This window comes from Moschus berezovskii, chromosome 6 (assembly GCF_049115385.1).
Source record: "Moschus berezovskii isolate FMDL1 chromosome 6, NW_MosBer_1.0, whole genome shotgun sequence".
Taxonomy (NCBI): domain Eukaryota; kingdom Metazoa; phylum Chordata; class Mammalia; order Artiodactyla; family Moschidae; genus Moschus; species Moschus berezovskii.
The window spans coordinates 120,268,079-120,293,695 of NC_142465.1; the positions used below are offsets into that span (position 1 = coordinate 120,268,079).

Below are 25,617 nucleotides of genomic sequence, written 5' to 3' on the forward strand. Positions count from 1 at the left end.
TCTTTGAATGTGTTTCAGAAATGAACTCATGTAAGGAACATCATTAACACACATAGAACACTTCAGGTGTGAGCAAAAAAAAAAAAATATGTATCAGCAAGGGGAGCCTTCTGGACTTGGCCCAGAGTGATTTGGGGTGGGTGCTTCCCAGGTGGCTCTAGTGGTAAAGAAGCCACCTGCTCATGCAGGAGACCTAAAGAGACAAGGGTTTGATCCCTGGGTCAGGAAAGTCTCCTGGAGGAGGGCATGTCAACCCACTCCTGTATTTTAACCTGGAGAATTCCTTGGACAGAGGAGCCTGGCGGGCTACACTCCATAGGATTGCAGAGTCGGACATGACTGAAGGGATTTAGCATGCATGCACACACAATTCTGAGGGGAAAGTGGGCAGCTTTCTGCCTTGTACTGTTTAAACTTTTTATGATGTGCTTCATTGATTTGAAATGACCATCTGTAACATCAGATATATTCATATTCAAGCTTGAGTAGAAAAGGCACATTCCAAAGTTAAATGAAAGCTTCCAGGACTTCTTAAATAGTCTAATGGAGAATATTTCTCGATAAAGTTTGGCAAACTTACAAGGGTCCTACTCTACAATTTCCCTTTGGCTGTAATAAACATGATTTTAAATGTTCGCACTTATTTTGAATCCAAATGGTTTCTAATTTTGCCTGGTAATGAGGCCTACCTTCTAAAACCCAACTGATAATTTTATTAAAATGAAATACCCGTTACGATTGAAGTCTTCGTTTATGAGAGAATGTTTCACGTAAAACTAGTCCAGGGCTGGCGTCCTGGGCGTGTGTTCTGCTCACACTGCCCCCCACTCAGCGGGCCCTGCGCTGGGGCTTCATGCTCTCTGTCACGGTCTTGAAAGTCTTAATCGCTTCTGAGTGAGTGACTGGCGTGTTGCACTGGGCCCTGAAAATTACGTAGCCGGTCTGTGCTAGTCCTGTGAAATGTGCTACCAATAATAATAAAAGGCACTCTGTAGTCAAACACTGGAAACCACTGCTTACGCTAACCCAGTTCTTCTTTTCTTAATAAATTTTTTAGCAGGTGATTTGTTTTAAAAAATATTTGTTTGGCTGCTTCAGGTCTCAGTTGAGATGTCAGATCTTCCGTCGTGGCTCACAGACTCTCCAGTTTGGGCTCAGCGGCACGGGATGTGGGGTCTTAGTTCCCCGACCAGAGACTGAACTGGCGTCCCCTACATTGCAAGGCCTTAACCACTGGACCACCAGGGAAGTCCCTAACCCCGTTCTTAAAGATAGATGGTGGGCACTCATTATGTTAAAGACGCTGGCAGGGCCTAACTTCACTTAGCTCAGTGTTTTTGCAGTTGTTTTTTTTTTTAACAACAAAACTCATTTTTTAAAAAATTCTTTGAACATTTTTATTTCTGCTGAATGTGTTTTAAAAAGTCACTGATCTGCATAAAGTCAAGCTGGCCTTATATTGTATTTTCTGCAATTGAGGCAACACTGCCATCTATTCATTAAAAATATTGTTCTAGTCCACTTTAAATCTGAGCTCCAACCTCATAGAAACTGCCCCCAAACTTTCCCCGCAAAATGGTCAACCTGGCCTGCTTTTAAAGTCTTTGGAAAAAGATAGTTTTAGTCTTTCTCCGTCAAACCTGAGATTGTTAGAAATTTGGCTTTAAGTTTTGTATTCAGGATGTTTGCAGTCCTTCACAGATAATTTAAAAAATACTTCCTTGCCTCAGATGCAAAATCAGATCCTTATTTTTGGTCCAAGGCTATCTTGCAAATTCTATTTCTGTTTAGACATTTCAAAGACAGTGCCTCAGATTACCCCAGCACCTCCGCCTCTGTGCCAGGTACACCCCACAGGTGCCCTGCAGGTGGCTCATCCCGATGCTCGTGAGCCCAGAAAGGGCACTGTCAGTGGTGTGATCTGCCCACTTGCAGAGAGGTTCTTACAATCACTGGGCTGCTCGTCCACTCAGTGTTCGTCCAGCGGGGACTGAACATAAAGCCTCAGCCGGCTTCATCACCGGCCTGTGGAAGAGTCGGAGCGCTCCCCGGAGACTGCCGTTCCTCCTGCTCCGCGTAAAGACCTGGCTGCATTTCAGCTGCAGTGTTTATCTGTGCCGTTCTCCCAAGCCCCACCAGACACACCATCTCCTCTGAGCACACTGGCTCCAAATCCATGGCCCACCATCTCGTCTGCCCGCCATTGTCAGTCGCTCAGTTGTGTCCGACTCTTTGCAGCCCCATGGACCGTAGCCCGCCAGGCTCCTCTGCCTATGGGATTTTCCAGGCAAGAACACTGGAGTGGGTTGCCATTCCCTTTTCCAGGGGATCTCCCCGGCCCAGGAATCGAACCCGGGTGTCCCGCATTCAAGGCAGATTCTTTACCATCTCAGCTACCAGGGAAGCCCGTTAGATCTTTATAAAATGGTAGGACCAGTGGACTTAGATGCACATGGTAAGGCCGCGTTTAGGGAGATTGTGGAGACTGTCTCAGAATGTGGGGCAGTTGTGGGGAGATTTCAATCTCTGCACCAGGCAGGGGGTCCTGTGAGGCTTTCTGGTTTATCCCGAGAGCAAGGGCTTAACAGTGCTTGTTCGTTTACTTCTACACAGATGCCCACTTTCTGAGTTACATTTATTTGCATGCAAAACTTATTCATTCAATAGTGTTGGATAAGGATGGTTATCCCTAACGTTCATAAAGTGGAAAACCTAAGAATTACTGTATGAATAATTTCCCTGGAGGAGGGCATGGCAACCCACTCCAGTATTCTTGTTTGGAGAATCCCATGGACAAGAGGAGCCTGGCGGGGCTATGGTCCATGGGGTCACAAAGAGTCAGATATGACTGAAGCGACTTAGGACGCATGCACGTAATGAATAATTTACCAAGTGAAAGTGAAGTCGCTCAGTCGTGTCCAACTCTTTGCAACCCTATGGACTGTAGCCCGCCAGGTTCCTCCACCCATGGGATTTTACAGGCAAGAATACTGGAGTGGGTTGCCATTTCCCTCTCCAGGGGATCTTCTTGATCCAGGGATCTAACCTGGGTTTCCTGCATTGCAGGCAGATTCTTTATTGTCTGAACCACCAGGAAATCCCAACTTACCAAAAGTTCATGGTTAAAATAGCACATATTCCCCATTGATCATTTATCACTTTTCATGGATTTAAATGTGACTTTGCCAAAATAAATCCTAGGATTTGTTTTCTTTAGAGTTTCTGAAATAAAGGAACCATTACTGTTTATAGTGCAGGGCTTGAAGCCCTTGTAGCTCAGGGCTTCCCTTGTAGCTAAGTTGGTAAAGAATCTGCCTGCAATGTAGGAGACCTGGGTTCGATTCCCGGCTGGGAAGATCCCCTGGAGAAGGAAATGACTACCCACTGCAGTGTTCTAACCTGGAGAATCCCATGGACAGAGGAGCCTGGCGGGCTATAGTCCATGGGGTCGCCAAGAGTCGGGCACGACTTAGCAACTAAACCACCACCACCATTGTTTGTAGAGAAAAAGAATTATTGTAGTGACTGGCTATTGCAGTAGTATTTGGGGATTAGAGCAAATTATCAAATGTTTAGGGTAGTTTGCTAATACACTCTCTCTCGTGAGCTTTATTGCCAAAATCAGTACTTTGCTTTGTTGCTGTCAGCCGTGCTGCATGGCACGCAGGGCCTTAGTTCCCTGACCAGGGATCAAACCTGGGCCCCAGAGCAGGAGTCATGGAACCCTAACCACTGGACTGCCAAGGAAGCCCTTCACTTCCTTAGCAATGACCCTCAGTCTCAGGCGACGATGATGACTGTTTCTCTGATGGATGTTGTCCTCTATTAAATGCCTTTTTATCCCCAACTAATTTTGAGGTTGTTGAAAGATGGGGACTGTGTTTTGTACGTACTTTGATTCTCAGGTGGCTGAACTACAGTGGCAACCCATCAGTTTCGTGATAATTAAGAAGACAGCTTGTCACACCGGTCATCCAACTTATTCCAGTGTCTTTGTTTGCAGCCTTTCGTCATCCACGACATGGAGACGCTGTGTATGGCCGAGAAGACCCTGGTGGCCAAGCTGGTGGCCAACGGCATCCAGAACAAGGAGGCCGAAGTCCGCATCTTCCACTGCTGCCAGTGCACGTCCGTGGAGACAGTCACCGAGCTCACGGAGTTCGCCAAGTCCATCCCGGGGTTTGCAAGCCTGGACTTGAATGACCAGGTCACTCTGCTGAAGTACGGCGTCTACGAAGCCATATTTGCAATGCTGTCTTCTGTGATGAATAAAGACGGCATGCTGGTGGCCTACGGGAGTGGCTTCATAACCCGCGAATTCCTTAAAAGCCTAAGAAAGCCCTTCTGTGATATCATGGAGCCCAAGTTCGACTTCGCAATGAAGTTCAATGCCCTGGAGCTGGACGACAGTGACATCTCCCTCTTCGTGGCTGCTATCATTTGCTGCGGAGGTGAGTCGCTGAATTCCCGTCGGTGTCTCGAGAACCTGGCAGCGGTAAATCCGATGTGACTGGCATGGAGCCACCACTGGGGGGAGGTGGGGAGGCTCCCGCAGCGACACTAAGCAGGATTCAGTGAGAAGGAGATCCGTGCCGGATCATATTGTAGCAAAGGTAATTTTCCTGTTTCAGAGCTTTAGCTTTTTATTTTCAACAATTCTTACGCTGGAGTATAGTGGGTTTGCAGTGTTGTTAGCCTCAGGTGTAAGGCAAAGTGATTCAGACACACACACACACACACGTCTGTTCTTTTTCAGATGACTCTCCCGTTTAGGTGGTCACAGAATGAGCCCCCTGCGCCGCACAGGAGGCCGCTGTTGATTATTTTATGTGTGGCAGTGTGTCTATGCTAATCCCAAACTTCACGTTACTTTATGTAAAACAGATTATCCACCTACCAAACAGGAGATGTGGGTTCAGTCCCTGGGTCAGGAAGGTCCCACAGAGAAGGAAATGGCAACCCAGAGGAGCCTCTTGGCCTACAGTTTATGGGGTCACAGAAGGGTCGGCATGAGACAAGACAACACCACATTTGTAAAGCAGTGATAGGTCCCATTTGTAACTACACAAATACGTATTTTATTTGTAACAGGATGTAATACATCAGGGCTTTCTTGGTGGCTCAGACAGTAAAGAATCTGCCTGCAATGCAGGAGACCTGGGTTCGATCCCTGGGTCAGGAAGATCCCCTGGAGAAGGGAATGGCAATCCACTCCAGTAATAAAATATATTAGGTGGCAATTTCCTGGTGGCTCAGCTGTAAAGAATCCATTTGTCAATGCAGGAGATGCAGGTTTGATCCCTCGGTTGGGAAGAGTCCCTGGAGAAGGGAATGGCAACCCACTCCAGTATTCTTGCCTGGGAAATCCCATGGACAGAGGAGCCTGGCGGGACATAGTCCATGGAGTTGCAAAGAGTCGGGCATGGCTGAGCGACTAAACGACAACAAAATATATTAGGTATCAGGAATATTTAGTGATATCTCTTATTATCATGGGCTTCGCTTGTGGCTCAGCTGGTAAAGAGTCCGCCTGCAATGAGGGAGACCTGGGCTTGATCCCTGGGTTGGGAAGATCCCCTGGAGAAGGGAAAGGCTGCCCACTCCAGTGTCCTGGCCTGGAGAAGTCCATGGACTGTACCGTCCATGGGGCCATAAGGAGTCGGACACGGCTGAGTGCCTGTCGCTCTCATTATCGTCACATCTACTATTGTCTGTCAGACATAATCGCAGTAACGTTACAATGTATATGTGTTATAACAGCACCAGCACATTCAGTCAGCCCTCCATACTCGTCGGTTCTGCGCCTGCGGAGTCAACCGTGGATGGAAAACATGCAGGAAAAAATTCCAGAAGGTTCCAAAAAACAAAACTTCAATTTGCCGCACACGGGCAACTGTTCACATGCTGTTTACACTGCCGAGGCATTACAGCTGCTCTAGAGGTGGTGCAATGTTTGGGAGGATGTGCACGGGTTGTGCCGATTTGTGTAAGGGGCTTGAGCTTTCGTGGATGTGGGTGCTTCAGTTCAGTTCAGTCGCTCAGTCGTGTCTGACTCTCTGTGACCCCACGAACTGCAGCACGCCAGGCCTCCCTGTCCATCACCAACTTCCAGAGCTTGCTCAAACTCATGTCCATCGAGTCGGCGATGCCATCCAGCCATCTCATCCTCTGTCATCCCCTTCTCCTGCCCTCAATCTTTCCCAGCATCAGGGTCTTTTCAAATGAGTCAGCTCTTTGCTTCAGGTGGCCAAAGTATTGGAGTTTCATCTTCAACATCAGTCCTTCCAATGAACACCCAGGACTGATCTCCTTTAGGATGGACTGGTTGGATCTCCTAGCAGTCCAAGGGACTCTCAAGGGGTCCTGGAACAATCTGAACAGATACCGTGGGATGATCGTGTTAATAACTGTTATTATAATCTTGTATACATGTTGCAGACAGTATTCTATAAAGTGCCACACGGACGTTAGTCCACTTGCTGTCTGTATTGGTGTACTTATGTAATTTCGTAATGGAAAACATCAGTAGTTAGCTAACAGGTATGACTGCACAGTATGCTTTGCCAGAGGAAATGGATTCCAGTGAAGGAAAACCTGGGCCTCTGTGCGGGGAGCTGGCTCTGCAGATTTTTGGCTCAGCCTCACGTTCCTTTAAATAGCCCTGTCCTGGGTCTAAGAAGGTCACCCCTCTACTGTAAACTCGGCTGACCCAACCCAGCTACGAGGGAGACCCACGGGGCCACTGCTGCCTGAAGCTGTAGTGCCCCTGTGAGTCCCTCACTCGTGGAATTGAGGCTGGCCGCAGCGGCGCCAACTCCAGACACAGAGCTGGGTGAGGGTGGCCCAGCTCCACAAGGTCTGTCCCTCTGGCCATCCAGCTGGGCACAGTCAGGGGAGGTCAAAAGCACAGAGTGGCAAGGCAGTCACACGTAATCTGTTCACTGTCCTTTGCATGCTCAAGATGCAGTGTGGTGGGGAAAGTGATGCATGACTGTTTATATAAGTAACGTGACCACAGTTTTATAAAAGAAATTATAATCAGATCAGAAAAATATATGATGAGACATACATGAAATCTGTATGATGGGGCTACATTTATGAAGCGGGATTCACTTATTTAAAAAAAAACAACTTCTCTCTTTAAAAACCTAATATTTATTTTACAATCCTCCCCCCGCAAAAGAATGACAAGTCCACATTGTGAGCAACACTTTTGAAAATCCTAGTGATGTGTGGGGTTCTAAAGAGAGCGCTGCCTGTTGAATATGCATGGTGGGGGCTGATCTTTCTGGATCAAGGGCAGGATGCATGGTCTGAGCTGTCCCAGGTGCCTGGCGCCCGTGGCTGAGCCGCCCTGGGGAGGTCACCTGGTGTCCACCTCACTTTTCCTGGTCCAGGCCTCTCCAGGTGTCCTCAGCCCCCTCTCCAGCCTGTATCCATCCTCTCATTCCTTTCTGGCTCCACCTACTCTTTGTCTGATTTATATTAGAAGGTGGGCTTCCCAGACGGCACAGTGGTAAAGAATTTGCCTGCCAATGCAAGAAACATGAGACACGGTTTCAACCCCTGGGTCAGGAACAACCCCTGGGGAAGGAGATGCACCCCACTCCAGTATTCTTGCCTGGGAAATCCCATGGACAGAGGAGCCTGGCGGGCTACAGTCCATGGAGTCGCAAAGAGTCGGGTACGACTGAGCATGCACGCTCACACGTTAGAAGGTGCCTGTAACGGTGCTTTATGCCACAAAACCTGTGTCGAACATAATCACACTCCTTAAACACTGTTGAAACGGAGCACCTCAGACGATGTAGGAAGAAGGACATCATTTTCCATATTAGGCACAAGTAGGTTGTATGTATAGCTGCTACTCCCAATGTTTTGGGAGTTTTCCCCTGACAGGTGGTCATCAGATAAGCAGCCACCCTGTAAGGTAGCTAGCAGTTTAAGGTCATAGAAAAACTGAGAGGGACTTCCTTTGTGGTCCAGTGGCTAAGGCTCCTCGAGGTAAGTGGAGAGGGCCCAGGTTCGATCCCTGATCAGGGAACTAGATCCCACATGCCCCAGTGAAGATAGAAAATCCCGTGAGCTGCAGCCACGACCTGGTGCAACCAAACAAATAAAATACATTTTTTAAAAAAGAAAAGAAATATTTAGGAACGAGTATTCCTCCTGTCTATCCCAGGCCCTGGGTGTTCATTGGAAGGACTGATGCTAAAGCTGAAACTGCAATACTTTGGCCACCTCATGCGACGAGTTGACTCACTGGAAAAGACTCTGATGCTGGGAAAGGTTGGGGGCAGGAGAAGAAGGGGATGACAGAGAATGAGATGGCTGGATGGCATCACCGACTCTGTGGACATGAGTTTGAGTGAACTCCGGGAGTTGGTGATGGACAGGGAGACCTGGCGTGCTGTGATTCATGGGGTCGCGGAGAGTCGGACATGACTGAGCGACTGAACTGAACTGATCCCAGGCCCAGTGATTTGGGAAAAATGTAGCTCTGTCTTCTAGGCAAGCAGGCCGTGTGTAAAGGCGGCTGAGCTTTGGGTAAGAAAGGCAGAGTCCAGTCAGGATGTTTGGTTCCTCAGACTGGAAGACTGTTCCTGGGCGTTTCCGGGCTGGTTACCCCGCTCAAACCTCTCTCCTCTCTCCTGAGGGTAGACCGGCCCGGCCTCCTGAACGCTGGACACATTGAGAAAATGCAGGAGGGCATCGTGCGCGTGCTCAGACTCCACCTGCAGAGCAACCACCCTGACGACGCCTTCCTCTTCCCAAAACTCCTGCAGAAGATGGCGGACCTGCGGCAGCTGGTGACGGAGCACGCGCAGCTGGTGCAGGTGATCAAGAAGACGGAGTCGGACGCCGCGCTGCACCCGCTGCTGCAGGAGATCTACAGGGACATGTACTGACGCCGGGGCGCGCGCACGGAACAGGGGCTTCCCGCGGGTGGCAGAGGCGCCGGCACTGCAGAGGAGAGACGGGAGCGCCGCAGCTTTGCACAAATTCCACCGCGGAAACCTTGGAACAACGGGAGGCATACCGGCTAGGTAACCGGCAGTTTCTTTTTTGTAACCACTTCTTGGGAGAGCAGTGCAGAGTCTTGAGATGCTGGTGAGAAGCAGCCACTAGTCAGGACTTGGGAAATGAGGGGGAATGGTGTTCTGCGGTCTAATTTTTAATGTGCCTGATGTGAATCAATGCAGATTTCTTTATATCGTGTTAGGAATTTACCAGTGAATTAACCTCAAAATACGTGGTCTGTCTTCCCTTTTTATCGCTTTTTGACTCTTGTGCTCTTTTATAATTTCGAAAACTAATCAGCACTTTTTAATTTTTATAATCCTGTAAACATAGATGTCTCCAAAGGTTAAGTATTTTAAAAGCAGCAAAATATTTATTTGGAAGACTTCGGTTCTGTTTCCTGAATTCAAAGAAAGACAACGTGCTATTTTTGAATCACAGGATTTAGAGTGTCAGAGAACGACGTCAGTAAGCTTATCGAAATGCATCGTTTGTTTCGTTTCAGTTTGCTGTTTTTGTGGTTGTAAGTAGCATGTGGAAAAGCCTGTTCCCAGGCGTGTGTAGAATATTCTAGAAAGCCATGTCTCAAGGCCCCTCTGGATTCGACCCCCTCCGTTTTAAGCTACACCTGTGGTCGACAGGAACAAGAGGGACTGAAGCATAGTCCACTCCCCATTCCTCTCGGCTCGATTCCGGATCAAATCTGAATCCACCGAGCCCAGCTGTGTGGGGGCCAGGGTTGCATCTCCAGGGACAGACTGACAAGCTATTTGTAAATCTTGCTCCAGGCCCCCTCTGTCAAGGCAGCTCCTTGGTCTTTTTCTATGTTGCTTTTCTAAATATGCAGCTTTCTTTCTTTTTAACCCCTGTTGGTGGTAGCTGCTTCCTGGGGTGGAGAGGACAAGGAACCTGTGACTTTATAGTGTGGGGGTGGGGCACGGGGGTGGGGACAGGGGTCTCACCTGGAGAAGGGCCAGGGTGGGGTGTGGAATGAAATGGTTTTATTTGGTTTCAGGATTCACAAGCCAGTGGTTTTTGCAAGGATTTCAAGAGTTGTCTCCTTTTCCAGCTACATACATAAGGTGGTTTTACCAAAATCTAAAATGTCTGATTCAGTCTTAGAGGTCAAGTTTTCAACCTCAGTCCAGTTTGGAGGCAGTGTGGATTATGGTTTTTGTCTAGAGCACATGGTCCTGTCCACCACTTGGATTAACTGTCATAGAGCTGTCAGAGTGCCTCCCCACCCCTCAGCCGGTTCAGCCCGATACCTCCTGGGCAGGCAGCATTTTTGACCCTGACGCCCCTCCCCCTCCATCTTTAGGACACTGGCTTTATAAGGTCATCATTATCTGCTGTTAAAGAATGGCTAGGATTGAATTTGAAAAAGCCCCCAAGACCAGCATTATCGCACAAAACACTGAGACTTCGGCTTAAAAAAGCAAGCCTTACAGTTAGGACACCTCCGTACACGCTATACACTCGGTAATGCTTTTATCTTTTGTTTAAGATGCAATCGAAGGACCTGCTGGAAACAAAGCATTTCCGCTTTAGAACTGATGCCAGTCAGGGGTCACCCTAAGTCAGAAAGGAGGTGAGCTGAGTCACAGGTGCATCCGTGGCCCCGCTCCTCCCTAAGATGGGAACTCCCTGGGGTGACAAGCCTGGAGGCCTGTGGCTCCTGTGAGGTCTTGGGGTCGCGGGCTGGATCCTGTGCATGTGCCACCTCTGGCTCTGGTGTTTCGGGACAGGTCTACTCACATAGACATGGCTTTGGAAAGTGAGGCTCAAGACTCAGGCTTTTGGAAGACTTGTTGGTTCTCTCTAGATTCTAGTAGGACCTGTCTGAATCAGTTCCCAGCTCATGCTTGCCACTGAACAAGCTGACTGCCGGCCCAGGCTCTGCATCCAGTGTCAGCGAGCATCTGGTCCTCTTGGGGTCTGGCCAGACCACCAGGGAAGCCCACGGTGAAGCCACAGAGGACCTTGGCCTGAAAGCAACCTGACATTGTTCACTTGTTAATAGGAAGAAATTCACTTGAAATAAGAGCCACTCACTGCCACTCAGAATATCTGGGGTCACACAATCAAAGATTTCTCCGAGCACTGATAGTCAAATTGTGGATGAATTATTTACTGGTTTAGTATAAGGTAGTGTTTCAAACAGGAGCTATTGAAGGAGAACACTTCCTGCTTGTGAGGTTTTAGCAGACATCAGCATAAGGTCCAGTGGAAGCGGGTTCCAGAAACTTCAGACGATGAGTGTAGAGCCAGCTGCCTGTGGTGCCGGATGCAGGTCATGGCGGGACCCCCTTTCACCACCTTGATCCGCTCTTAAGCCACCGTTTAAACCTGGTTCTTCGTTCCCTCACTTACCACCAAGTGCCAAACTCCCCAGAGGCCACAGACTACCGGCGGCCTTTGTCTGGACAGGTGGACCATGGGGCTCCTCTGGGCCGCCCTACTGCCCCCCAGTGGCCCTCCTCTCTGCCTCCTGGGCATTTCCGATTGGGGGTCCCACGGGCTCACTTCTGCCCCCGCCACACTGCAAGAAGCCTGAGGGCTGTACGCACAGACGCCACCTCCGTGATGTCCAGCGTCGGAGGAGCAGTTTGACGGCAGCCCTGCCTGCTGCCCGCCCAGCCTCCGGGAACCCTGTGACCTCTACACAGCTCTCTGGGGAGAGGGGCTCAAAGCATCTTCCCTAGGAGGATACACGCACAGGCGTCAACAGTGACTGTGAATCGAAGGGAAAGAATTCCAGAATGCCCACGAGCCGGCCTTGTTAAAGCGAGTCCTTCCTTCCAATTTAAGAGCACAGAACGTGGCAGCCTGTGATCTGAGCAGAAGCTCCGGGCACACGTAGGGCCCTTGGTTGGATGACTGATGATGAGAAAGCTATTAATTGAGCAGCTACTGTTTCCCCAAATCTGCAGCTGGACAGCCACGTCGACAGGGCCGTCACGAGCCTCTGTTAAATCTAAGGTCCACAGAGCACTGGGGCCTTCGGCGCAGCCCTGGTCAGACTGTCCGTGATCAGGGCTCAGAGACTGTGTGCCCACCTCTGCTGTGCGCACCCGACACGGAAGCCTATGTGGATTTTTAAAGGAAATGTTATCATTTAAAGGAGCCTTGGAAATTCCCTGGTGGTCCAGGGGTTAGGACTCTGCACCTTCGCTGCCGAGGGCCCAGGTGACCAGCCCACCCAGGGCCTCCCTCCTCTGCAGCTTCACCTGCTGGCCGAGGGGGAGCCTGTTCACGGGGAGATTCTGGTAAGCGAGGGCGGGGAGAAATGTCTCTGTGCAAGCCATCGTCAGCCCGTGGCTCCCCGTGGCCTCCGCCCCAGAGTCGCACCTGAGCCTCTCTGTGCCTGACTCCTTTTCAAGCCACTGTAACACCAGGCACATTTTGACAGCTCGCGGCTGGATGCACGACAGAGGGCTTTTGTCTTGACCCAATGACCACACTTATCTCTGGAATGTCTTAAAAAGTCCTGTTTAAATGTAAGTCCATCGTTTCAACCAGGGAGTCAGGTGCTTACAGCTAAGACCAACTTGGCCACTGGCCTGGCCTTCAGTAGGGGCTTCCAGGGACCCTGGAAAACCAGTCACCTGAAAGTGCCTCTTGACCCCGCACAGCCTTTCAAAACGCGGATCCTGTGGGAAAGACGTGCAGGTGCTCCCGGCTCCCCACCTGCGCCGTCAGTGCAGGTTCTGCTATCACCAGGCCTCAGACCCTCAAGGGGGTCGGACTGTGTCATCCCACCTTCAAGTGGAAACACCGGGCTTGGAAGGACTGCCTGGACGTGCGGGTTGGGCCCCGGGGGTGGCTTGCTTCCACTCTCCCGCCCCTGCATTTAAGGTGGGTGAGGGTGCTTCAGAGTGGTCCCTGTGGTTGAGTCTGGTCCCCTGGCTGCATATGTTCCTGGAGGGGTCGCTTGCTCTTTAAGTTCACAACAGCGGTGTTGATTCAAGAGAGGCAAGGAAATTGTACTGTCCCTAGATGTCACAAACTAAGACCGATGCCCCCAACTGAGGGCTTAACTCTCAAGAGATGTCCAGGGACGGTTTTCACGGCACTGTGGCTGAAGGCACTGGGCTGTATCTGTATTTGTTCTTAAGTCGGTCCAAGCGGACTTATGGGGCTCCCCTAGGAAGACAGATTCTCGGCAACAAAATCTCTGCCTGGAGTGGTCAGCTAAGGGGACTCCTGCCTTAGCTCTCCAGACGGCATGGCCCGCCTGCAGCCGGGAGGCTCTGTGGACAGTCCCGCTGCGGGGAGCGGACCGAGGGCTGTGGCAGAGAATGCTGACCAGTCAGCCTGTGTGCTGCCCCACTACGTGCGTGCGTTCCTCCTTCCCAGGACTAGGACTTTTCCAGGGGTACGCTTTCCTCTGGGGAACGTCTCTCCAGGAAGATCCAAGATTAGGCTCCAAAGGTTGAGGTCTGAGTGTTGGCTGAGGTTTACATCTATTTTTAGGCACCATTTTTTAGCACAATTAGGAAAATGGTTATCAACCGTCAGCCAGGGACACATACCAGAGTGAAAACAAGGGCAGCAACTCGGTCTGACTGGGAATACAGTATACCCTCCTACTTCTCTGGGAACTGCCAGACGAACGAAAATGTGATACTGGAAGTGCTCTAAGGGATAAAAAAGACCATGCGTCTTCAAATTCATCTGAAGAGTTACAGAAGCTTTCCATGATGCTGTTTGTGTGGGGTGCGTCCCATAGAGTGGGCTGCTATGGCTGTGGCCCACTTATTAGAACAGAGAGGCTGCTGCCTGAGGCTGACTTCTACATGCCTTTTCCTGGCTTGAGGTGCCCAGACTCCTCAGATCTAGACTGTCTGCTTCTCAGAATTTCAGTGTGAGGTGGGAGAAGTATAATCCCCCTGGGGAAGAGGGGGCCACGTGATGTGGTTCAGCTGGAAGACACGCAGCCACATGCTTCTGGAATCCTCTGCACTGAATGGACCACACTGCATCCACGCCAAGGTCACATCTTGACCGAGCAACTTATAGCATCGAGGACCTCGGGGGCCCCGTGGCTGCATTATTTGGAAAACAAAAAATTGAAAAAATACCAATTTTTTACATCGCAAAACAGCAAACTGAGACCTGGGTCAGGTTTTTTCATTTAAAAATGTGCTTGCTAGTTTGGGTCAAATGTGAACAGCTTCCCTGTTTCCCCCAGAGAAGGTAATACAGCAGCTGCCTCTTCTCTTGCCTCCCACCCCGCCACCACCCCCAGCGGTGTGGTGACCAGTACAGCATCGTGCCAGCCGGAGTGCAGACAAGACCCCACCACCAGCCCTGCCTCCTGGGACAGAAGGTGGGGGCCACGGGGTGAGAGGCCCTGGAGACAAGTAGCTGATTTTTTCCAGGAAAAATCATTCGCTTTGGGGAAGTTTCTTTTTAAAGGCACAGATGGTCTGGTCCTTTTTTCAGGCCTAAAAAACAACGTACCTCACACGAGATGGATGCCACTCAGTGCCCTACAGTTATAGTATTTGTGTTCAAGTATCACTTTTTCCACACCGAATGATAAAAGGAACTATGTTAATAGCTATATCTTAAATACTGTGATTTGAGGGTTTTTTTTTTAAAATCCTAATATTTTACTAACCTACAATTATGCATCTAACAACAAACATCGGGATTCTTCTGAAATCAGTGTGAACTGATGTATACTGTTTAGTAGCTTGGCTCTTGGACCTATTGGAAACACACAAAAACCTGAAACGTCACAACAGAAATACAACTGCATGCGCACACAGGCCCGCCCCTCCCTGGACACCACACACACACACACACACCACACACACACACACACGCATGCACACAAGTCTGAGCTTTCCTTCTCCCCTGAGCCATCTGGAATTTATTTCCCTGTAAATCTGTTCTCTTCGTCATTTCACACGTGAGCAGCACAGGCAAGCCTGTCTATCAGCAAGGCAGACCCAGGTTAGAAGCCACCGATTTCACGCAAGCAGGGTCGGTCCCGCTGGAGACCTGGAACTTCTCCTACGTAGTAAGCAGCTGTCTGCTCTTCAGGGAATTACTACCTGGGGGTTGTTACCAAAGAGCTCTGCAATCTGAGAGATGCTGAGACAGGGACTCTCACCAGCTGCTCCTCTGGTAGCCTCCAGCGGAAGCCACAGACCCTGTGAATTTCCCGGGTGACCTGTTGCAAACGGGCTTCTTCTTGATGCGTTGTCTGTGCCTGGGGCACACAGGGCACAGAGGAAGCCTTTGCAGGACATGCAGCAGAGCCATGCAGTTTCCAAAGCCAGGACTGAGTGTGATTCCTTGGCGTGTGTTGGTCCATTACTGTTCTTGGTGCCTTAATGCCCTCAAAGCATTTAGGGGCTGACAGACCCCTTGTATTTCATACTAAACAGGAGCAATTCCAAAGCAGAGCTTTTCTGGGTAGGCTCCAAATGACCTCTGTGGCTCAGCCCCCTGGGTGTGATCGGTGGGGCACCTGGGGTCAGGGAAGCCGGGATATGCAGAGGTCAGCGAGTGGGATCTCCTTGGTCACTTTCCTGGTGGTCATGCCAGGCAATTAGAAAATGGCTATAAAATAACATTAATTTTTTAAAAAAAAATTGGATCTTATTCATTTTCCCTTTAGGAGATTGAACTGATCATATATATTAATTTCTATCCTGAATTGATGGGAACTTATGTTTGGAATATCCTACTGTAAGACTGATGAATGTAAAGAGTTAATTTCAGGGTACAGTATTGCCTTAATGGTTTTAAAAAATAAACTATTTTAAAAAATTATTTGGGGAGTGATGCTGTGACATGAACTGCTTGTCTGGAAAAACAAGTCCCAACTATAGGGCCTGCCCTGAACCCAAGCCTGAGGTTGTCTCTGCCTGTCAGGATCCAGTAACAGCGTGGACCTGGGGCAGTGCGGCCCCAGAAGACGAAACCCAGCACCGACATCGGTCAGTGAAATCTCTTTATTCGCCCCTCACCAGACGTGTGTCTGTCGCCCTCCGGCAGTGTGCGCTGCAGAAATTACAGGGTCGGACGAAGCAGTTCTACCCTCTAAGGACCGGGGACACATGGCGAGCCCATGGTCAACGTCTCACCAGCTGCTACGGTGGGGGCTGTGAGCGTGGGGGGCTGTGGTCCCTGAGCGCGGGCATCTGAGGTCTGCCTGTGGGAGCCATCTCTGCCGGCTCCTGACCCTGGTGCTGCTACAGGCAGACGCCAGCCCCCATGGGCTGCAGACATGGCTCCCAGTGGCCCAGAAAGAAGGCCGACACAGCGGCTCCATCTCGGCCCTGTCTCTGACCTGGGCCATGAAAGCCCGCGTCGCCACGAGCCCCGGGTGGGCACTGCTGCGGACCTGGTACCCGACTGCACTCATGGTTGAGAACTGCGCTGGCCGGCAGGCCTCGTGGAGGAGACTTTCCTTTTCTCCAAGTCTTGCTGAATTTCCTGAGGGAAAGCATCCACGTTGTCCTGGACACAGGGGAGGCAAAATCTCTTGGAGTAGAATAAACTGCATTCCTGAAAGAAGGGCAGGGGGTGCTGAGTGCCACAAGAAGCCCAGTGCAGCATCTCCCAGAGGGCAGCCCCTCACTGCAGGCAGGGCAGGGGGGTGAGGCACGGCCCTCAGATACACAGCAGCAGAGAGGAGCTGGGGGTGTGTGGCCAGAGCCAGACAGCAAGAGGGAGATGGGCACAGGGGCCTGACTGCCCATCTCCAGGAGGGTGGTCCTCATCTAAGATGAGACGAGCCGGTGGGCCTCCAGGAGGGCTGCTGCTGCTGCTAAGTCACTTCAGTCATGTCCGACTCTGTGTGACCCCATAGACGGAAGCCCACCAGGCTCCCCCGTCCCTGGGAGTCTCCCAGCAAGAACACTGGAGTGGGTTGCCATTTCCTTCTCCAATGTGTGAAAGTGAAAAGTGGAAGTGAACTCGCTCAGTCGTGTCCGACCCTTAGCGACCCCACGGACTGCAGCCCACCAGGCTCCTCCATCAGTGGGGGCAAAAGAGCCAGGGCCAGAGCCTGCAGGCTGTGGGACTGGTTGGGCGAGACCCGCAAAGGCGGCCAGGAGAGACAGTGCAGCCTGGCTTCTCCAGGGCGGGGCTCCGCCGTGGGCCGAGGAGGCTAGGCCAGGCCGAATGGGCTGGAAACCCGAGGTCGCCCCCTCTCCCGGCTACCAAGGCGGTGGGACGGGCTTGGTGACACCGGTGCTGGGAGCAGCCAGGGATGGGAGGGACAGCCCAGAGCCGGAGGCCACGGCTGAGGGACTGGTCCGGGCAGGAGGTTAGAACTGCTCCAGCACGTACAGTGGTGGCCGTGGCATCCACTGACACTGCACTGATTTCCATCTGGCGCAGGGCCCGGACCTGCCTCCCAGCTGCCCTGCAGCCAGGTGTGGCCACACGGCTGAGTCTGCCGCGCGGCGTCAGCACAGCTGTGCGCCGCCTCCTGGTCGTGGCCTCTGAAGGGACAGGCGCGCGTGCTCCAATGGAGATGTAGATGTGGCGGCGGGAGCGGCGGCTCCCACAGGCCGATGGGCCCGTGCTGAGGACCACGCTGTGCCCGCCGGCCAGCGCCACCCGGGCCGGGCTCCGTCTGTCTCATCTTTCCCCTGTATCAGGGTCCCTTCCTTCCGGAAGCTTAGGCTGTGCCTCAACCAAGACAACCGTGGAGATCTGATGCCACACGGGGCCCCATCCCCTCTGTCACCAAGTGAGGCCTGAACTCCCAGGGCGGCAATCCTGGCTTTCCCCCACCTGGTCCCATTCCCCTGACTCCAGCTGCTTCCCATCCACACAGGGCCTCAGCTGCGCCAGCTGCCCGTCTCCTCACACGGCCCCATGGTGGTGTGGCTCCCTCTGGGCCTCTGCCTGAGCTGAGGCTTCCTCCCACCTGCCAGTCTCATCACCTTGATTTCTGATGGATGGAGACTGGCTGCCCCAATCTGCTCTGTGACACAGCCCCCATGCCCCTCCGCTGCTGGCCCTTGGCCCCCAGGCAGAATACTCAGGGATGCTTGGGCTGCAGAGTCACTTGGGGTAAGGGTCCACACAGCTGCACTTCCATCTGTCCTCGGGCTTTTTCACACAACAGGCTCAGCCAGCCCAGTGAACTAGGCCAACTCCACCTCTCCAAATCTGGGATAGGACTGAAGAAGGAGTTGCTGGCAACACATGTCCCAAGCACAGGGTCTGGCACACAACAAACGCTCCAAAAAGCACGCCCCTTCCTCTGGAAGGGCCCTGGAGGACGATTATAAAGAAGGCCATGGTCCCACGGAGGGAAGAGCACAATGCCAGCTGCACTTGGTGGGGGGGGCGGAGACGGTTAGGGGCTAAGGGGTGTGTGTGTGGGGGTGCAGAGCCTCCAAGAATCTCTCTCCTCAACCCCCACTGAGAACCTCAAACTGACCCCAGCCTGCCTGTCCCTGAGCCCGCTGTTGGCTGCAGGGACCCACCCATGATGAAGCAGAGCAGCTGCCCCCGCTAAGTGACCCATGAGGGGGCCCAGGAACACCAAGACCAGGAAAGGCTGCCGCTCACACTGCCCCTGGGAAAGGCACGAAGGTCGCCTCTCCCGAGACCATGCATGTGAGGGCCCAGCCACGGGGAGAGAGGGAAGGCGGCCCCACGCGCACGCGGCTTACCCACCGGGCCCACACACACCAGCCTGCCGCACATGCTGCACCTCGAGCCGACGATCAGGAATCTGCCCTTGTCGGGGGTGAAGGGGTCCCTCAGCACGTAGCACTCCTCCAGGAGGCTGCAGGACAGGAAGTGGGGGCGGAAAGGCCCAACCTCTGCTGACAGGAACTCGGCAGCTGCACAGACCTCCCTGGGGGCTGCCCACTGTGGGCGCTCATCGCGGGGAGGGGCTGGGCCCCCAGTGCCACCAAGCAGTAGCAGAGAGGAGTGAAGGGGCCAGGCTGGGACAGCCACTGAGAGAGAGCCGCTCCTCCTTGGCCCTGAGAAGGGCTGCGGCAACTCCACCCCAGACACCGCCAGACTCAACAGGATGGGGCTGGGGGCAGGCACGAGGCCTGCATCCAAGCTTTCCAAGTCCTCTCCCCGCCCCCAGGATGACGCCCACTCCCAAATGGCCTGCTTCCATGCAGGGAGCACGTGAAGCCTGCCGGTGGGTGCCCTGCTGGCCTCCAGTGCATGTCAGAAAGGAGACCAAGAGAGTCTTGAGGCGACACCCCCAGGATCCCTGCGGCTGGAGGGAAGAGGCCTGGCCCCCACCACCTGTCCCACGTAATGGACTGGTCAGATCCTCACAAGGTGGCCTCTGATGAAGGACGAGTTGAAGGTCAAGAATCAAGGCCTGGGATCCAGTGGCTCTATTGCAGGCTTTCCCTGGGCAGATCCTGGCCCTCAGGGCTCACTCCCACCAGAACAGGAGCCACGGGCAGGCAAGTCCACCCAAGGCTGGACCCTGGGCCGAACATGGAGGGAGGGACTGGGAGGTTCCAGAAGAGCCAGATGGCCCTCGAACCCTTCAGGTGTGGGTCTCAGCTCAAGCACCCAGAGCCTGGGCGGGGTGGGCCCAGACACAACACCCATGCTCTGTGTCAGATTCAGGCCAGCGAGCTCGGGGAGGGCTCCTGGGCTGGGACACTGGTACTCACACGACAGACTGGCAGTCAGGGGGCTGCTGCCCCTTGTAGCTGTATGGAGCTGTTAAGGCACAGAGCTGGCACTTGAACACACCCAGGGGGTTTTGCTCTGTCTCACACGCCATCTGCAAGGTCAAGAGATGGGGCATATCACCTACAGAACCAAGAACCACCCACATCTCAAAGTTCCCCACTGCCTGCTTCTTACCCACAGAGAAGACAGGCACCTTACAGACAAGGAATCTCCAGTTCAGGGCAACTACGAGACCTGCTCAAGGTCACACGTTCTTGTCAAGTGTACGTGAGGTAATCACCAAGATAAGACTATCAGTCAGTTCAGTTCAGTTCAGTCGCATAGGCTAGGTCAAAAAATGAGCCTCAAACTTTAAAAGCCTGAAATCATAAAGTACATTCTCTAACCCCTAAATAATCAATTAAAATCAGTAACAAAGAGATACATGGAAAATCCCCAAATATTTGGAAATTAAATGACGTATTTCTGCATAAATCATGATTCACAGAAGAAATCCCAAGAGAAATTAGAAAATAGCTTGAACTAAATGAAAACTAAAATATCAAAATATACACAATGCAGTTTAAGCTGATTTTAGAGAAATTCACAGCTTTAAATGCCTAAACTGGAAATGAAGGTTTAAAATAAGTCATCTAACTTTCTACCTTAAGAAGCTAGAAAAAGGCAAATTAAACCCAATATACACCGAAAAAAGGGAATAATAAAAAACAGAAATCAAAGAAATAGAAAATGGACAAACAACAGGAAAGAAAGAAATAAAACCAAAGCTGGCTACTTCAAAACATCAGTAAAGTTGACAGCCTCTAGTTAGACCGACCAAGAAAAACAGAAAAATGATACAAATTACCATAATGAGGAGCAAAATAGGGGACATCACTCAGACCACAGACATTAAAAGGTAATAAGGGAACGTAGTGACCTTTTTACCAAATGAACTTGACAGCTTAGATGAAACAGACACATTTCTTTTAAAAAAACACCAATTATCCAAAGTGACTCAAAACGGAAAACCTGAAAAGGCCTATATTTATTAAGAAAAGTGAATCTGCGATTTAAAATTTTACTTTACAGTGAAATAGAGCACCAGCAAAACTTCATGCCCAGAAGGCTTTACCAGCAACTTATCAAGCATTTACAGAAGTAACACCAACCTACAGAAACATTCAGAATACAGACAGGGGGGCTTTCCTGGTGGCTCAGTGGTATGGAATCCACCCGCCAATGCAGGATACAAAGGATGGATCCCTGATACCAGGAAGATCCTCATGTGGAGAAGCAACTAAGCCCATGCACCAAACAGCATAGGAGCCGCAACTGTTGAAGCCTGCGTACCACAGAGCCTGTGCTCTGCAGCGAGAAAACCACCGCAATGGGCGGCCCGCACACCAGAACCAGAGAGGCGCCCCTGCTCCCCACGACAAGAAGGCCCACTTGCAGCGAGGACCTGGTGCAAACAAAAGCAAATCAATAAATCACAGGGAAAAATAAAACAGAGAAAGGAATGCTTGCAAAGAAATTCTGAGGCTAGTATCACATGAACAACCAAAACTGCCAGTATTACCTTGATACCATCAACTGGCCTAGACTATTAGCTGATACCTGATTAACTGGTACCTGACAGCATTAACTGGAAAGACTAGAGATCTCCTCAAAAAATCAGAGATACCAAGGGAAAGTTTCATGCAAAGATGGGCACAATAAAGGACAGAAATGGTATGGAAGCAGAGGATATTAAGAAGAGGTGGCAAGATTACACAGCAGAACTACACAAAAAAGATCTTCGTGACCTAGATAACCATGATGGTGTGATCACTCACCTAGAGCCAGACAGCCTGGAATGCGAAGTCAAGTGGGCCTTAGGAAGCATCACTACGAACAAAGCTAGTGGAGGTGATGGAATTCCAGCTGAGCTATTTCAAATCCTAAAGATGATGCTGTGAAAGTGCTGCACTCAATATGCCAAGAAATTTGGAAAACTCAGCAGTGGTCACAGGATTGGAAAAGGTCAGTTTTCACTCCAATCCCAAAGATGGGTGATGCCAAAGAATATTCAAACTACTGCACAACTCCACTCATCTCACACACTACTAAAGTAATGCTCAAAATTCTCCGAACCAGACTTCAACAGTATGTAAACTATGAACTTCCAGATGTTCAAGCTGGATTTAGAAAAGGCAGAAGAACCAGAGATCAAATTGCTAACATCCACTGGGTCACAGAAAAAGCAAGAGAATTCCAGAAAAATATCTACTTCTGCTTTATTGATTATGCCAAAGCCTTTGACTGTGTGGATCACAACAAACTGTGGAAAATTCTTCAAGAAATGGGAATACCACACCATCTCACCTGCCTCTTGAGAAATCTATATGCATGTCAAGAAGCTAACAGAACCAGACAGGGAACAACGGACTGGCTCCAACTTGGGAAAGGAGTACATCAAGGCTGTATATTGCATATATTTAACTTATATGCAGAGTATATCAAGTGAAATGCGGGCTGGATGAAGCACAGGTGGAATCAAGATTGTCGGGACAAATATCAATAACCTCAGCTACACAGATGACACGACCCTTATGGCAGACAATAAAGAGGAACTGAAGAGCCTCTTGATGAAAGTGAAAGAGAAGAGTGACAAAGCTGGCTTAAAACTCAACATTCAAAAAATTAAGGTCATGGCATCCGGTCCCATCATTTCATGGCAAATAGATGGGGAAACAATGGAAACAGTGACAGCCGTTATTTTTTGGGGCTCCAAAATCACTGCAGAAGGTGACTGCAGCCATGAAATTAAAAGACGCTTTCTCCTGGGAAGAAAAGTTATGACCAACCTAGACAGCATATTAAAAAGCAGAGCCATTACTTTGCTGACAAAGGTCCATCTAGTCAAAGCTATGCTTTTTCCAGTGGTCGTGTATGGATGTGACAGTTGGGCTATAAAGAATGCTGAGCGCCAAAGAATTGATGCTTTTTGAACTATGATGTTGGAGAAGACTCTTGAGAGTCCCTGGGACTGAAAGGGTATCCAACCAGTCCATCCTAAAGGAAATCAGTCCTGAATATTCATTGGAAGGACTGATACTGAGGCTGAAACTCCAATATTTTGGCCACCTGATGTGAAGGGCCGACTCCGTGGAAAAGACCCTGATGCTGGGCAAGCCCGAGGGCAGGAGGAGAAGAGGGTAACAGAAGATGAAATCGCTGGATAGCACCACCGACTCAATGGACATGAGTTTTAGCAAACTCGCAGAGATAGTGAAGGTCAGGGAAGCCTGGCGTGCTGCAGTCCATGGGGTCACAAAAAGTTGGACACGACTAAGCCACCGAACAACACAACGGAGCTATATCTTTCAAAACAAAATTCTTCAGCAAAATATTAGCAAACTGAATCCAATAATACACAAGAACACTAGAGCATCAGGGCAGACTGGATTCCACCCAGGAAGGCAAACATGGTTCAACATTCAAAAACCAGTGAATGCAACTCAAGAGAGTCACAATACAGGAAAAAACAGGGCACCATCATTTCAGGAGACGCATAAATTATAAGCATGAGAGAATTCCACAGGATTTTACAAAATTCAAGACTGAGTGGTGTTTCAAACCTTCCTGGGCATGTGAGAGCTCTTTAACTCAGGAATTATCTTTTCCCGAAGACTGAGCCGTCCACTGTCCATACAGCAGGCTGAGCAGCGGTTCGGCATCCTTCACACGTTCCCTGCGCGCTGCCACCTCCCGGCCTCGGTCCTGGCCTTCCCGCCGCCTGGACGGTCTCCCTCGTGTCTCCACCTGGCGGACTTCCCTCTGGCTGCCCTGAAGTTCCTGTGTTCACCTTCGGCTTTCAGCGGTTTGACTACACATCTACTTCCCCGCGCCCCACGCCCATTTAAACCTACTCACCCTGCTTGTGCTGCATGAAGCAGTTTGATCTGTGGCTTAACATCTGTAGCTTAGGAAAATCCGGAACCATTATCAGTTCGTGGATTTCTGCAGCCCCCTTCTCTCTCGGCTCCCACGGACAGCTCAACCGCAACTACGCTGAGCTCGGGTAGTGTCCCCGCGGTTCTCGGAACCCCTGATGCCACGCTGTTTGCGTTTCAGTGCGCCTCGCGTCTATCGCGCTGCCGGCAAGTTCTCTTTTTCCCTCGGTTCTGTCCAGTCGGCCGACCGGCCCTCGGACGGCTCCCGGGCCCGCAGCGCCGCGCCGAGCCGGGGGCAGGCTCCGCGGCCTGGCCCCAAGGCGCCTGTCTCTCCCCTCAGGACCCCCGAGTCCGCCGAGGAGGAACCCAGGCCCGGCCAGGGCGGCGGGGGTCGCCGGCGGGGAGCCCAGCTCACTACCGCCCCCGTCCCTCCTGGCTGCCAGGCCGCGCCACTCGCCTGCGCGGCCTCCGCGGCGGCCGGCCCGGCCCTGCGCGCGTGCGCGGCTCCTCCCGCTGCGCCCGTCTGCCCTGGCGCCTGCGCGGCCGGCGGCCCTGCGCGCGTGCGCGACTCCGCCCACTGCGCCCGTCTACCCTGGCGCCTGCGTGGCCTCCACGGCGGCCGGCCCTGCGCGCGTGCGCGGCTCCGCCCACTGTGCCCGTCTGCCGTGGCGCCTGCGCGGTGGGGCGGGGCTTCGTGGCGCACTTCCTCTTCGCCTTCCGCTTGGCTTCCGCGGTGGCTCAGGAGGTGAAGACTCCGCCCGCGATGCGGGAGACCGGGTTCGCTCCCTGGGCTGGGAAGATTGCCCCGGAGGCGGGCATGGTACCCCACTCCGGTATTCTTGCCTGGAGAATCCCCGTGGACAGAGGAGCCTGGCGGGCTACAGTCCATGCGGTCGCAGAGAGTCAGACACGACTGGATGCCTTTCATTTTCGCTTCCGCCTTGCGGCGGCGTCCCACACCCAAGACCTGCTGGGCAGCCCTTGGCGCGCCTTGATTCGTTGACGCCTGCCGTCCTGGCTGCTCGGAGGCTCTCAGCGTCCTTCTCGGCGTCCGTCGAGCTCCACAGGGTCGGTGCTGCCAGTGTGCAGCCCCACAGACCGGCCATCCACAGGGTCGGTGCTGCCAGTGTGCAGCCCCACAGACCGGCCATCCCCTAGGGTTTGTAGCCCCAGGCAGTTTCGCTCACCGTGTGCTTCTGAGAGAAATGCTCTGGTCTTAGCTCGCCTGTTACCTGTCCCCTCACTAGGACGGAAGCCCGGGTTCTGAGGTGGGCGCTGCAGGCAGTGGTTACCGTGTGCCCTGAGACAACAGATAAAATGGGTTCAAAATCGGGCCTGTCCCTTCCTGCTGTCCTTAAAAGCTGTGTGCACCTGGGACTTGTCACTGTGCTCTTCCAAAGCCTTGAACTGATCTCAGTGGCCTGCAATGCCCTTCGTCATCTGGGCAGATTCAAAAATTAAAACCAATACTATATAATCTTTGAATTGACCCAAAGAATGACCTGTCCTGAGCCTCAGGAATTAGGAATCACTTTTATTATACTACTAGAACATGACCTCGACGTATGCGTACAGCAATGGCATTTTTGGGGTCAATTCAACGATTATATACTGTTGGTTTTTTATTTCTGAGTCTGGCCATAGATGGACCATCTTGATGAAGCATTTCCAATTTGACATAAATCCACTCTCAGATACATGACAGCTTATCCCATGAATGCTGTCAAAGCCATTAGTTTGGACAAGTTCCTGGCTGCACTGAAAGAGTTAAGTGAAATAATATTCAAAGCGCAAATCATGTGGTCTTAGGCACAAAATAATGTTAATTTTGATTTGAGCTGTCCACAGTTACTGATTGCACTCATTTCACATGCTAGCAAGTAATGCTCAAAGTCCTTCAAGGTAGGCTTGAAGTACAACAGTATATGAACCAAGAATTTCTAGATGTTCAAGCTGGACTTAAAAAAGGCAGAAGAACCAGAGATCAAATTGCCAACATCCGTTGGATTATAGAAAATGCAAG

The 25,617-nt window shown here is 51.4% G+C and overlaps 2 protein-coding genes across 9 annotated transcripts in view; one reads left to right on the forward strand and one right to left on the reverse strand.

The window, feature by feature from the left end:
* The window catches only part of PPARA (peroxisome proliferator activated receptor alpha), a 72,395-nt gene extending 57,766 nt beyond the window's left edge, over positions 1-14,629 (forward strand). For 4 of the 5 annotated variants that reach the window (XM_055396506.2, XM_055396508.2, XM_088837571.1 and 1 more), the window contains 2 exons: positions 4,004-4,451; positions 8,787-14,629. In XM_055396506.2, coding sequence (XP_055252481.2) covers positions 4,004-4,451; positions 8,787-9,115 — 777 coding nt within the window. In that variant the 3' untranslated portion in view covers positions 9,116-14,629. Of the gene's footprint in view, positions 1-4,003; positions 4,452-8,661 lie in introns of all 5 variants that reach the window. The other variant, XM_055396511.2, reaches the window with a different exon arrangement.
* On the reverse strand, positions 6,381-24,125 carry CDPF1 (cysteine rich DPF motif domain containing 1). Of its 4 annotated transcripts, none has more exons than XM_055396513.2 (5): positions 23,575-24,125; positions 23,280-23,496; positions 19,656-19,768; positions 18,679-18,790; positions 6,381-7,529 (listed from the first exon to the last, which is right to left on the reverse strand). In XM_055396513.2, the coding sequence occupies exons 2-5, from the start codon at positions 23,376-23,378 to the stop codon at positions 7,380-7,382; spliced, it is 474 nt and encodes a 157-aa protein (XP_055252488.2). In that variant the 5' UTR covers positions 23,379-23,496; positions 23,575-24,125; the 3' UTR covers positions 6,381-7,379. The 4 variants fall into 4 exon arrangements, with proteins under 4 accessions (XP_055252488.2, XP_055252487.2, XP_088693698.1 ...); XM_055396512.2 differs by lacking the exon at positions 6,381-7,529 and adding an exon at positions 11,132-14,069; XM_055396514.2 differs by lacking the exon at positions 6,381-7,529 and adding an exon at positions 16,257-16,548 and having other exon boundaries at positions 23,575-24,119.
* Between the last annotated feature and the right edge of the window lie 1,492 nt (positions 24,126-25,617).

Excerpts from the sequence above, each read along its gene's own strand:
- CDPF1 (XM_088837572.1), bottom strand. The coding sequence starts at position 19,768 with ATGGCGTGTGAGACAGAGCAAAACCCCCTGGGTGTGTTCAAGTGCCAG. Across the intron at positions 18,791-19,655 it reads CCTGACTGCCAGTCTGTCGT|CCTCCTGGAGGAGTGCTACG; the intron begins GTGAGTACCAGT and ends CCTGTCCTGCAG. Across the intron at positions 16,549-18,674 it reads GGTGTGTGTGGGCCCGGTGG|GAATGCAGTTTATTCTACTC; the intron begins GTAAGCCGCGTG and ends CCCTTCTTTCAG.